Source organism: Amia ocellicauda, chromosome 4, assembly GCF_036373705.1.
Source record: "Amia ocellicauda isolate fAmiCal2 chromosome 4, fAmiCal2.hap1, whole genome shotgun sequence".
Taxonomy (NCBI): Eukaryota; Metazoa; Chordata; class Actinopteri; order Amiiformes; family Amiidae; genus Amia; species Amia ocellicauda.
The window spans coordinates 55371641-55384826 of NC_089853.1; the positions used below are offsets into that span (position 1 = coordinate 55371641).

General features: G+C 37.6%; 1 protein-coding gene across 2 annotated transcripts in view; it reads right to left on the reverse strand.

The window, feature by feature from the left end:
- The window catches only part of rtel1 (regulator of telomere elongation helicase 1), a 52749-nt gene extending 39896 nt beyond the window's left edge, over window positions 1-12853 (reverse strand). For both annotated transcript variants that reach the window (XM_066702817.1, XM_066702816.1), the window contains exons 1-9: window positions 12696-12853; window positions 12039-12185; window positions 10067-10265; window positions 7308-7401; window positions 6536-6617; window positions 5405-5465; window positions 3598-3673; window positions 1220-1304; window positions 356-421 (exon numbers count right to left, since the gene is read on the reverse strand). In XM_066702817.1, the coding sequence (XP_066558914.1) occupies window positions 356-421; window positions 1220-1304; window positions 3598-3673; window positions 5405-5465; window positions 6536-6617; window positions 7308-7401; window positions 10067-10265; window positions 12039-12140 (765 nt within the window). In that variant the 5' untranslated portion in view covers window positions 12141-12185; window positions 12696-12853. The remainder of the gene's footprint in view (window positions 1-355; window positions 422-1219; window positions 1305-3597; window positions 3674-5404; window positions 5466-6535; window positions 6618-7307; window positions 7402-10066; window positions 10266-12038; window positions 12186-12695) is intronic.
- Window positions 12854-13186: the final 333 nt, after the last annotated feature.

Sequence of the window (13186 nt, forward strand, 5' to 3'; positions counted from 1 at the left end):
GCTCTGAGACTTACAATGGCTCGCTTGCATGTGTGACCCCTTTATTACAGATAAGAATTGCTAGAACTGCAGCCAATATGCTGAACATATACTGTTCTGAGCATAACATTCTTGTGGCACTTCCATGTTGCTCAGAAATGTACAACCCCCCCAATAAAGATAATTAAGCAGTTTTTCATGTCTTTGTTGCTGAACCAACCAAGAAATTACATACAAGCTAAACCAACCCGTGTCAGGCCTTGAGAGAAGGTAATTATCTGCATATAATCACAGTGGAGGGAAAAGAACAGACAAACTGCATGAAACTGCATGAAATGAAATATTGAATGGCTCAAATATCAAACAAAATGCTTACCACATTGTGTGCTTCATCAAAAATGACCACGGCACCCTTCAGTTCAATATTGTGAGCTCTCCGACTCTGTCAAGCACAGAAGTAACATTATCACAAAAAATCAATAGAAATGTACCACATACATTACACAGAAGGATCTTTTCAAACACAAATATGCATTGAAAGTCTGTAACCTCTGCAGAAAGGATTGCAGAGAATATAAAATGTTGTACACGCTTTTTTTTTTTTTTTTTTTTAAGTCAGGAACATTTGGCCTTCATTATGCAAACCAGCACACCTCAAGGAAAGGAAGAAAATGCACTAATATAGTCAAAGCATTTTTGTAATAGGCTGGGTGCTCAGGGACATGGAAATTACCCAAACATTTAACAGATCATTTCTCAGGCCCCTTCAAAGAGAATTGTGATGTAAGCACAGAAGTGCGGATTTCCAGTGTGTATAATCGTGTCTTGGTAACACGTGCAAGAAACAAAACAAAAAAATGCTATATTGTATTTCTATGTGTAACTGAATATGTGGAACAGTACTGATTGTAGCCATTTGGCAGGCCTGTATCCAATCCAACTGAGATTCTGCAATTCTAGACTGAACATTAATACTCCCCCCACCCCGAGCACAGAAGCTGAAGCAAACAGTTTTTCAAGGGAAGCAGCGCAAGAAACATTAAGAGATTAACTGCTCCCATTAGCCCTTCTAATTTCTTCCCTTTAGTAATAGCATGTTTGAATTGCCTGCATCATTAGTGGTGAAATGATGATCAAGACAAAAAGCAAGAGGTGGCTAGTTCTGAAATAAGTATCTAGAAGAATAATATATATTTATTATGATTTATTAAAGGGAATCAAGGATCATAAACAGCTTTACCTTTGGATCAAGAAGATAGTTATAGGGCATAAATATGATGTCCGCTTGCTGCTTTAGTGTCCGAGACAAATAATATGGGCAAACCCTGGAAAAATAAAATAAATGAAAGAGGATAATGAGAGAGAATTATTGTCACAAATATACACACATTCTATTTGAATTCTGCCTTGCACTGAATTTCGGGAAGAACGAAAAACATCAAACAGATATCCTGCAATGAATCCATCTGCCAGACCATTGTTATGTTAAAACCCTAAGAAGTATAAAAAAACACAAGCATATGGTGTCCACTGAGAAGCTTGATATTGTGTAAGCTTGAATGAATTATCACATTAAACAGGATGTCAATTAAGACTGCCAGGGCAATACAGTCGTGCTCATCCATTTGGAGGAACAAGGTTATTGTTTGTGTTTATGATGCGTTCGATGTATTAATCATTATCGAGAAATGATCCTCAAAGACCGCAATCTGGGTAGGACTTAGTTTGCACCGGATCCTTCAGAGAGACAGCTTACGATCAGTATCATCACAGAGTAATAGGACATCAATCTAAGACACAATAGATTTTGGACCCGATTGAAAATAAATGATAATTATGTACATGACCAGTCTAATTGGCCAAGAATCTTTTTTTTTTTTTTTTCAACAGAGGGGTGTGCCAGCCCTGTTGCTCTCTGTCAATTTGCTGAAGCCTTGAAATAGATTAATTATAAATCTGTTGGTTACCTACTGAGGGAAGAACTGAAGAAGTTTCATTCAATGCAGTACAGGAGAACAAAATATTCTTTATCAATTCAAACAAAGCTGAATAGAACTACATTTCAAACAAATCAGTTGGCAGTTCCTTTTGTGACATGAAGAGGTAGTGTTGCCCCATATGGGAGCATTTATGTAAATTACGCAGGCATGAAAATATAATTGTAAAAACTAGATTTTTCTATGTTTCTAATCTTACAATACACCTGTATTAAGGAAGCAAGACCTTTTTAAAATTATTATTAATTATTATTGCCATGGGATATTTGTGACTGCATCTGAATTTATTTTTATTTTTTTTCCCCCTCAATGTATTTCTCCATAATAATTAATTGTATTCATTGTAATGAGTAGCACAATAATGTGCAGCACAAATAACCCCCCTTCCATTATGCTGGGACTCTTTACTTCTCCCTTAAAATCAGGCAGGTTTCTAAACCACTACTACTGCAAATCCCCTCACTACCAGCTCCCAGAGGCTCTACTTAACAACATTAATAATTGCTATTTATTTTGTTTCCCCCAAAATCATAATAGTGGTAATTAATTACATTCAAACCCTTCAATTTGCAGTTTGTAATACACAACACCCTTTATATAACCATTGCTGGATTAGTAGCGGATAATTACAAGCAAGGTTGTAACTGACAAAGGGAAATCTTCCCATTTACTAGGAAATAATCATTAGAAAAGATTGTTCTCCACCTACTTGTTATCCACCTTAGCTATGTCATTAAAATGTGGATTTGTTTCTGCTTAGCTTTTCAAATGCAACAGATCAGCAATTTAAAAAACAACAACATAAAAACCATTCAAGAACTGGACAGCATCTATATCAGGGGTGGCAGGGTGGGTTCTGCTGGGTTTTGTTACAGCCCAGCTCTTGGCTTAATTGACCCTGCTCTGGTACCATGAAAAAAGTTACAATGACAGTACCATGGGGTAGGGTCACAGAGACCCCATGGTACCACAGCAGGGTTAAAAATTAACTGGATATATTTAGCACTTCTATCAAGACTCCCAGCACTGAAACCCCCTGATCAATACTTTATAACTAGGGCCCTGTGTTTTACAAAACCAACTATCTTAGGCTGCACTTCACTCCTCCCAGCACAAGGTGGTCATGCTGTCTGCTTAATTAAACCACTTATTGATTACTAATCTCTCAATTCCTTTAAATCAACTCAATTAATCATGCTATGAATGTGAATTGGTGCATTCATTAAGTGGCAGCAGATAGACATTTATTAAGCTATGTATACCGTTATTACTTATACGTCTTATTGTATATTATTTCATTCATATGATATGAGATATCCCCATCTTCATCTTAAAAAGTATAATAATATATCTGTGCAGGGTTTTGATACGTAGGCGGTATATGAAATGAACACACCAAATGCAGACAACTAGGCTGTCTTTTGCAATATCATTATCATCTTATCATTGCTGCTGGAATCTTTAAACTCAAATAATCTCTACTTCTGAGACATTAATAGTCTGTGTGCGTTTTCTTCAAAGACCAAAAAAAAAAAAAAAAAGATAAAAGTAGCTGCATCTGCCTTTAAAGTGATTCGAAAACCTTTTTAACTGCAAAGTCTAGATAGCATTAAAAGCATACCTGTGCTTGGTGCCACCTTTCACTAAATCTTCCACATCCAAAATAGTGTTCACAAGCTCCTTTTCTGTGCTCTTTTCTGATGAATAAAACACAAAACACAAAATGAACTCTCACGTCAACATAGTACTTTAAAGTGAAAGAGAAAATGTAAGAGAAATCTGAAATTATGGGAACTGTAGTCTGCTGCCATAAAAAGGACTTCAATCATTTTAGATTTTCGTATATTTTGGTTATATACGATTTAACACTGAGCTATGGATAGTGAGTGAATTCAACACTTTTTTTTTTTTGTTAATTAGTGTTGCTTTCATAGCAAGTATTTTCCATTGAACACATTATTACAATTTAAGTAATTCATCATGTATCACTGTTAAACACTGTTTTGCTTTGGTTAGCAAATGTCCATGTTTGGCCTAGATGTGCAGAACTCTCCTGTAGTCCTGTCATCCAGCTCTCAATCTCACAGACCAGGTCAGTTTTCACTCCCTATACGGTGAGTAAGTACAGGGGTTTCTTCAACCCTCACACACACCCGGCGGTCACTTCAGAGCTCTTATTAATTCACTAGTTTCACCTGGTGCACCGAAGACCCATTTTAAAGGGTTCACCAATGCTGTATATCAAATAAGTACTTTGAGATCCTGAATTGTCTTCAAAATTACAATTAGGCTCATAACAAAACAGCACTAATCATTAGTACTAATATCATTTTTATTTTTTAATGTGTGTATTGTGATCAAAAATAGAAAGATTCCCTGCTATGCCAAGAAATCAAACAATTTATTTTCAAGCTGTGCCTAAATCTATAAAAATGTCCTTGAAAGACACCTGCAAGACTGCAATTGTTAAACCTCAAACAAATTACATTACACCATGAATAGAAAGGGAAAACTAATAGCAAATGGCTTGTTGAGAATATTTTTAGATCATAAACTACTCACCAGGCTGTTTGCAAAAGCTAAAGCATTAAAAATCCTGCCTTGTTCAGAACTTTTCCTTCCCATAGTAACAAGCTATTTATGTATATCCAGCCCACTATCTTTTATAGCTAGCTGCATGCCAAAAACCAATTATGTAATATTTATAAAGGAAGGAGCACAGCCATTTAAACTGCAGTAATCCAGGCATGCAAATTGTTTCTAAGTCTCAAGGGAGCCTTAACAAAAGCCAGTGGCAGTTACTGCCAAAAAATGTCAGAACTTGAAGGGAAAAATAAAATTGAAGACAAATGACTTAACAAGTCAAGAGAATTAATTCTAAACAAAGAGCCCAGACTGCTTGTAGACAGGGTAAAATTTGGAAACCCGAAATCTTTGAAGAATACACGCAGCGTATTTTTTGGATTAGAGGTAAATATTTTAGAAAATAAACAAAAAACAAAAATAATCTTGGAGGCTTTAAAATGACATTTATTTTAATCATAATGCTAGCTAACCAAAGACACAAAACATACTTTGGCAACGTATCAATAAAATGTCTGGCATCATTAGAATTGTATAGATATTTATTTTCTCACTTACAGCAAATAATTAGATGTTTACTGCAGTGATCTAATGTTTCTGCTTAGATTTCAAGAAAAAAATAAAACACTTTAAAGCTTATCAATAAGACATTTACAGCACCCTAGAGATACGCTGATTGGTAAAGAGTTATGGTCCAATTCTCCACCACATCATTTCCGCTCCAAACTGTTTTTCCGGACAATGTGTTAGTGGACCAAACGGTTATTTTAAAAATGACATTTGATGCTCACTGAAGTCAACTACACTACTACTTGATACATGTTGTTTTATTAAATGATTTGTACCTTCAACATTGTTGTAATATAAACACGAGCGTGAGGTCATCTTTGCTCTGCACATGTGTACCTAAAAAGAAATTAAAGTCATTCTGTAGTACCAAGGGTAAATATGTAATGACACAAACAATAACTGGTACTGAATACACAGTAAGAGAAGCATTTTAGTTTAATTTTATTAGCAGCATTATTACACATATTAAGCTATTTCTGAGTGAGTCAACAAATACATTAAAAATTAAAGATTCGAAAAGATTTATCTTGAAAACCCTCAGTCACAAAGCTCTGAATATGGATGACTGCAATTTAGATTAAATCAATTGATTGCATTTTTAAGACCAAATCTCGATGCATGTTGTTAACAGTATTGCTGCATCCATCATCATACGTCAATAACAAACAGATATCCGAGTCAATGCTACATGTGGATACATATTCTTAAAAATGTCCCCAACTAAACAAACCCTTTCCAGGCAGCTTTTCCATACATAATTAAACAGCCATCAAAAATAGGGGATTTTACAGTTGCTACTCAGGTTGAAATCATTGTGCAGTGGCAACAAAAAAAAGTTTTGTTGCAAAAGATCATGTTAAACTCTGTCAAACACTGCACTGTGCTCATAACTGGATTTCATACCTCCTTAATTGGCAAATTTAATGCACAAACCTGAGGTCTAGATTTCCAACCATGTGGGAGTCAGTGAATCATAACTAAAAGATTTCAGTCTACGGTCAGCGGAATCAAGGACTTTCCTGATAACCTTTCCCTTTTCTCCATGAAAATAAAGTCGTTTTTTCCTCTCAACAGTTTTAAGGATCTAATTAAGGATACTAGTTTGCTTTGTCATTTGGAATTCAGAGACATGGATGTAGGAAGACAATGGTTTTGTAGCAAAGAGAGCATTTCTGCTGTCAGGATCAGGAAACTTAGCCTAGTGAAGAATGCAGAATGAATGCAATTCATTGCCCATAAAGATGAATTCTTAATAAGAAATCATGGTTCTGGAGCTGAACCCCAGCAAAACTAAAGACTGCAAGCATCTTCTAACATATGATAAGTTCCTAGCTGACATGAGGCAGTAATCAAGATGATTCAAGTGCTTTCCTGTCAATCTCTCTAAATTTCTGGGATTTTACTACCTTAATGTGGTTACTCTCTTGTCTCATGACTTCAGGGTTGATGCACAGCTGCTCTCTGGATCCTAACACACACACTTTCGGTCTGAGATGAAGCAGAAGACACACAATATCAGTTTTCAGGAAAAGAAAAGGAAAAAAACACGAAGGCCTGAGTCATCCCATAGTCTAAAATGAGGATAAACATTATGATGACTTACTAAGCATACAGCAATACAGACAAACTGTAAACTATTAATTTCTTAGACAAATGACGTGCACAGCACAACTGAATCTGTGTTGCAAAAAAGACAAAAATTAAATGACCTTGAACAACTTACAGGAATTCACCCAAAGAATACACAAACCAAACATGCATTACAGTGCTGTTTTTCACTGTGTGCAGTGGTGTGATTTCTAAAGCCTCCCCTTTATTTTTCAGTGACAATGTACCACATTGTTATTTTGCCCTTTAAGAAATCCGGGACATAGTTCAAACGTTATCATCCTGTACAGTGTGCAGGTATAGGAGATGGCGTTACGAGACCGCACATACATATATGTACACAATGTGCTTTGATAGCACCATTCTTCAAAGCTGGTTTATCAAGGGCAGCAACCAAGCACTCTTTGTATCACAACTGGCTTCAGACCTAGGAATAGGGTTCAATTGCTTCAGCTAACTGTATATTTAGTTAAGACATCAAGTGGAATTAAAACCAAAAGACCCCAAGACCCTTGAGGACCAGAAATGAAAGGCAGGGCTTAAGAGGCGAAGACCAAACTAAGCACCGACCTATATGCCGTGTTCTTCAGCTCATTGATGACCTGTGTGAGCTGGGAATGAGTCCTGGAGGCATAAATAATCTTGGGGATGTCTGTGTAATAAGCTTGGGGAAAAAAGATAAAAAAATAATTAGGCCATTCATGACACTGAATAATAATTGCTTTACTAAATAATGGATAAGTTGTTAAAACTCATATTAAAATACAGCGTTTAGAAGATCTTATGACAATATCGAAAATATCTGCTGTGTATGTTTTTTCCATTAAAAATAAGGTTGAGAGAAAGTATTTTGTGCCCTGGTAATATTAAGACTAACTTACAAAATAGAAGGTTGAATTGTAATTGTCAGAAGGAATATGTTTACTACTTAACACCTTTTATTACTTATTCACTAGCACAGTGAAGGTCTTTATATAGCTACTGATATAGCTTGCAATACTGATTTACCTGAGCCATAATTAAAACTAATACGATTTTTCAAGCCTGAAGTTATATCATTCTCCACAGCTTTAAAGAATCAGCAGTATCTGTGACCGCATTCTCCAAGCATTTATATTAAAAGCTGCAAGCCATAAATATGCATTCCCCCAGGTATGAAACACAAAGAAAAAGTTAGTTAGTAATGCAAAAAAGTTCCACAGAAAAACTACTCACTTAGGACTCCTACCCCTTCTGTATTGTCTGTTCCTAACAGTTCATGATTGAGGAAATACAAATTCCTAGCCCTCCAACGTACATCTTATATAATGCAGACCACACTAAAAATGTATTTATTCTTTCTTTTAGTTGGAAGTATTAAACCTGCATAACTTCTTAAACTGGAATTTGCTAGGGTCACACAAGGAAACAAAAAGGCATAGATGAGATTAATACTGGATCCTAGCGCTGAAATGAAAGAAGCCTAAAGAAATACCTCAGCACAGCCCATCTCTGCTTACACAGTATAACTCAATCATTTCATCCATTAAATACTTATGAGGTTTCAGAAAAGCAAATAGCTGAAGATTCAGTATTCACTTTTTAAAATGGGCTGGAAATGTGTTTGGAGAAAACACAATGGTATTCTACTGTTAAAATCAATTTCAGCCTAAGGGGTAGCATTTCGGGAAAGCTAAATCAATCAAGAAAGGGCAAATAAACTACTTAAGAGAAACATCGCTTGCAGATGCACCGATGCAGATATTCTGCTCCGTGGATCATGACCACTTTCCTGGGAGCACTACAGTATAGGAAATGGTTTCAGTGATGACTGTCCTATTAAAATAGAGGAAATGAAGGGGAGTGGGTTTAGCAGGCACATGCTGCAAAAAAGTTCAAAACACTCCAGTTGCGACATGTACGTGTGGCATCCAAAACTCAACTTCAGGATGAGGAGAACTATGAGAAGCTTACATCTACTGGTTTTCTAAATTTTTCAATTTAGGGGCACAATCCAAAATTATGGGGCACATAAAAAAAAAAAAAAGTTGCACATCATTAATGGTTCATATTTAATGCTCAAATGAAAAACAAATGCAACTATGTTAAAGACATGTAAATACAGCCTCGTGGTGGGGGCAATGGCTCAAACCAAAAAGGGGCAATTCGTTCCGGGGGGGCAGCTAGCGAAGTGCAGTCCCGGGGGGGGTGGTGAGTGCCGGTGTTATTATTATTTCTTGGCAGACACCCTTATCCAGGGTGATTGTCAGGTGTTCTGACAAACTCAGCTACTTGTCAGAATGAGCTACCTAGCAAAAGTACAAGTGCGCAGTGAACACACCTATAAATCTGCTTGTGATAATTATGTACATTTAAAATGATTTTGCCCATGTTATTTCACATAGTGACTAATTTGTTATTTACGCATAGATGACAGGATGAGCTACCGAGGTTTTGAAGGGTTCCAATACAGTATGAGTGTTGAAAAACAGAGGGTAGCCTATTCTGATGGGTGCCTTCTGTCCGACAGGATGAGCTACCTTGGTTTTGTAGGGTTGAAATACAGTAAGAATGTTGAAAAACAGCTTGGTAGCCCATTCTGACAGGTCCTTTCTGACTGACAGGATGAACTTCATAATGTTTTCAATTGAGGCAGCTCAATCCAAGCGGTAGCCCATTTTTTTTTTTTCAGACTACCGGGCAGCTCATCCTGATAGGGAAGCTCAGTTTGTCAGAAAACCGGCAAAGTCGGGTTGCAGGGGGGAGGTGCCAGTCAAGTGAGGTCCGGGGGTGGTGGTCGGGCATATAGGGCACTTATAGGAAAGAAAAGGGGCAGTGCCACCGCTACCCTCCGCCCCGTTCCGCACGTCACTGTGTAAATATATGCACACACGGCAGCACCGTTGCAAACTCAAAACGAAACTAAATATAAATGATAAATGTTTATATTTTTAATTCAATATTTATGCCAATAGTTTGATCATTTAGTTCGAGCTTTCTGTAATAATGCACCACGGCTGTGCAATGCACTTCCTGAGGCTCTGAGAATCGCCCCTACACAGGATAGTTTAAAGAAATGTCTTAAAGGATCTCTGTTAGCTACAAGTTTAAAAATAATCTTTTCAGCCTTTTTATTGCTTGCTTCCCTTTATTGGCTAACCTAGAAGCTTGTTTTCATGTACTGTACTGCTGGATCGCCTGTCTTTTCTGTGTCTGTTTTGACTTTTGCTTGAGTGTAGCATGTGTGTATAATAAGAAAGCGTTATAAATACAATGTATAATAATGTAGTTGAGGAGGTAAAGAAACAGGCGTAGGCTGTAGGTCAAATTTCATGTTTCAAATACTTTACCAGGTGTGTCTCCATCTGTAGCCGAAGTTCCCCATGATGACAGGGGCCTATCAGGAAACAGTTCCGCACCACCCATCTTTTCTGCTATCTTCCTGGCTGAAATAGTGTCTTTAAAGTGATCTCTCCAGGCCAGTGAGGCACACAGCAGACACAGAGTCTTCCCTGTGCCAGTTGGACTCTCCAGAACCCCATTTACTCTCTACAAACACAGACACAGATTGCAGTGGTTATTATTTTATTATATGTCATATTAAATCCTGTAACTGACAAAAGAACAGCATTTGTTTTATTCCATAGAGAAATCAGGGATCAATACCAATACTACTGTGCTAATAAAGGTATTAAGTCAATGTTTAGCCAACAAATTACAGGGATATATAATTAACCAAACTACTCCACCAGCATGCAGATGAATACTTCCAGACAGTCATCAGATAACAAGCCACAGTCAAAGCAAAAGGACTGCACTGCTAACAGTAAATAATACACACGTTACAACTACTGTATAGGCACTAGTGTTTAAAGAACAAATCTGTGTTTACTGCAGTTCATAAGCTGCACTGAAAAAAAAAAAAACCTCAAGCCACGGAAAAGCAAAGAAACACTTAAGTGCAGCACTGCAGAGAGTTTCTCAACTTCATCTTACTATATAGCATTGACGGAGGAAAAAAGAAAAACCTAATAATGATAATGATAATGATATAAAGGTTTATCCACCAGGGTACTGTACCGTGAAATGAAATGTCTACCTCCGATTGTAATGTGTAGGGGATTCACTGGCCATGTATTTCTGCATAGGCTCATCTCTAAGTGACTGTAGAACCATCCACAGCTATCAAGAGTAATATTCTCTACAGAGTCCCTTAAGATGAGTTTTGCTGCACTGCTTAACAGTGTGAAAGCAAATTTCTGGCCCTAGGAGATCAATGATGAGTGTTGGGCTACATATCCTGGCTGGAGGTGATCAATCACACTGAATTCTGGCCATCTAAGGATTAGAGAAGGAAACCCAAGCTATTTACCACCGAAAATGGGCCCCACTCCATTCTTCAGCTTTAAATAACCTTTGTTATTCGTTTTCTCTTAATTGTCCCCCGGTAAACTAATCCACCTGGCCCTTTAATTCCAGAACAGCTATTGCAATGGCACGGGTTATTAAAACCTACCCGAAACTAAAACAGCATTTATTATTAAGCCTTAGCTAACAGGAAGTGATATTACTACAATTAGGAATCATTACATAACTAGTCCTTTATGAAATGCACAAATGCATATATAGTGAGGTTATTCCTATGTTAGTAAATAATATATCAGAGTAGTCTGCACGATCACTTAAAAATACAGATCACTCTGGTGGCTTTATTGTCTAAATTTCATTTAAGACTAGATCGGTCCTGTGTCTGTGTTAAATGATAGTCAGTCTGCAACAACACTTCCTTCAGGTAAAGGGCATTATACAGTAACTAATTATATATTAAAGCAGCAAAGAACCAAATGGCAGCACATGTAGGTTCAACCCCCTACAGCTGTCAATGTTAAAAAATTACACTCCGTATGTTGCATTTTTTCAAAGGCGCTACCGTAACATGGGCACGCCCAGCGACAGCCGCGTCAGTCTCAGCCCGCCTCCATGCTTCTTGACAGACAGGGCAGTGGAGCCAATGGCACAATGAGGGCTGGTGCTCTAGCTTCTCCGATTGGTCCGAAATAACCCAACCTTCCAGTCGAGTACAAAGTGCTTCCTGGTTGGAGTGTCATGTTAAACTGTGCTCGCGTTCTTGTAGCGCAGATGTCCGCAGTTCTGAGCAGATCTGCAGAATCCCAGTGATCCCATTGGTGGAGCAGCGCAGATCTGCGGACAGCTGTGCTACACGAATATGACCTGTAATTTAATGTACTCTACATGAGTTGTGCAATAAATACATCATGTGTAGCGAGGGGAGAAAACAGGCAGGGACATTAATATACTCACATTTTGCAGACATTCAATGACCTTGTTCATATAATCTTCCTGACATTTATATGGAGTGAAGGGAAAGTCCACGGTTAATCCTTTCAGGGTGATTTTAGGCATCCTCTTCCTGTTTTCCTAGACGAGGTAGGATTTGTACGAAGAAGTCTGAAATTTTAAATACAACAACTATTTTTAATGTTATTTTGCCACCCTGAGTCAATTGGGTCAGCATGCCTAGTAAAAGGACTGTGAAATGATCAAGAGTATACGTTGTAGAGCGATTTTATATTGTACAAAACTAGGAAGATGAAACGGCACGATGTGTAAAAAAAAAAAAAGATATAATTTAGAAACGCGACGTATTTTCAGCAGAACTATTTAACCGGTTAAAACATAGTCTAGTGTGCGTGCTCATTTAGAGTCCACATTTTGTAGCCAAACAAATTTTAGTACAGTGTAGCCTAAAACGTTTTTAAATGCCAAATCCTAAACAATAACAGAACATTTACTTTTTTGACTAACTTTACAAGTTTACAAAGCCTGGGGCAACTCGCTTGACAGTCCGGACCGTGAGTATCATTTCTAAATGTGTTGCCCCACACTAAACAACAGCTAGGCCAGTAACATACGTCTGTTCTCTCAGTATTAAGGCAAATGCATGCAAGGGTTTCACACCATCAGCTCCAAACAAAAGACCGTGTATCAGATGCAGTCCGCTTGCTGGCGCTCAGTGCAGCTCCAGGTTTAGTGTGCGGCCGGGCAGCGCAGTCTGCAGCCTCTCCGTCTTTCCCCACATTGGAAGTTCGCGCGGACTCGCCATATCAATCCGCGCATGCGCACGACGTACAGGTTCACTGCAGTAATGCCTTGGTAATGAATTGCAAAATATGTGAACCTTGTCTATTCATCTGGTAGCAACAACAACGTGTTATAGGCTGATGTTATGTTACCATCATATTTCAAACGTCAGTATTCCCATGGCATTTGAGGAAAAAGTCGTGTTATACAAAACAACAACTAACAAATGCCTATACCTACATACATGAAAAAATAAAAGCATTTCCAATTTAGTACAATCTTTGCTTAAATCTGTTGTACTTAAAGAGGCAGCAAGATTTGACTTTGGCCTTGTGATTTTTATTGCATAATAATTCTCCATTGTACCA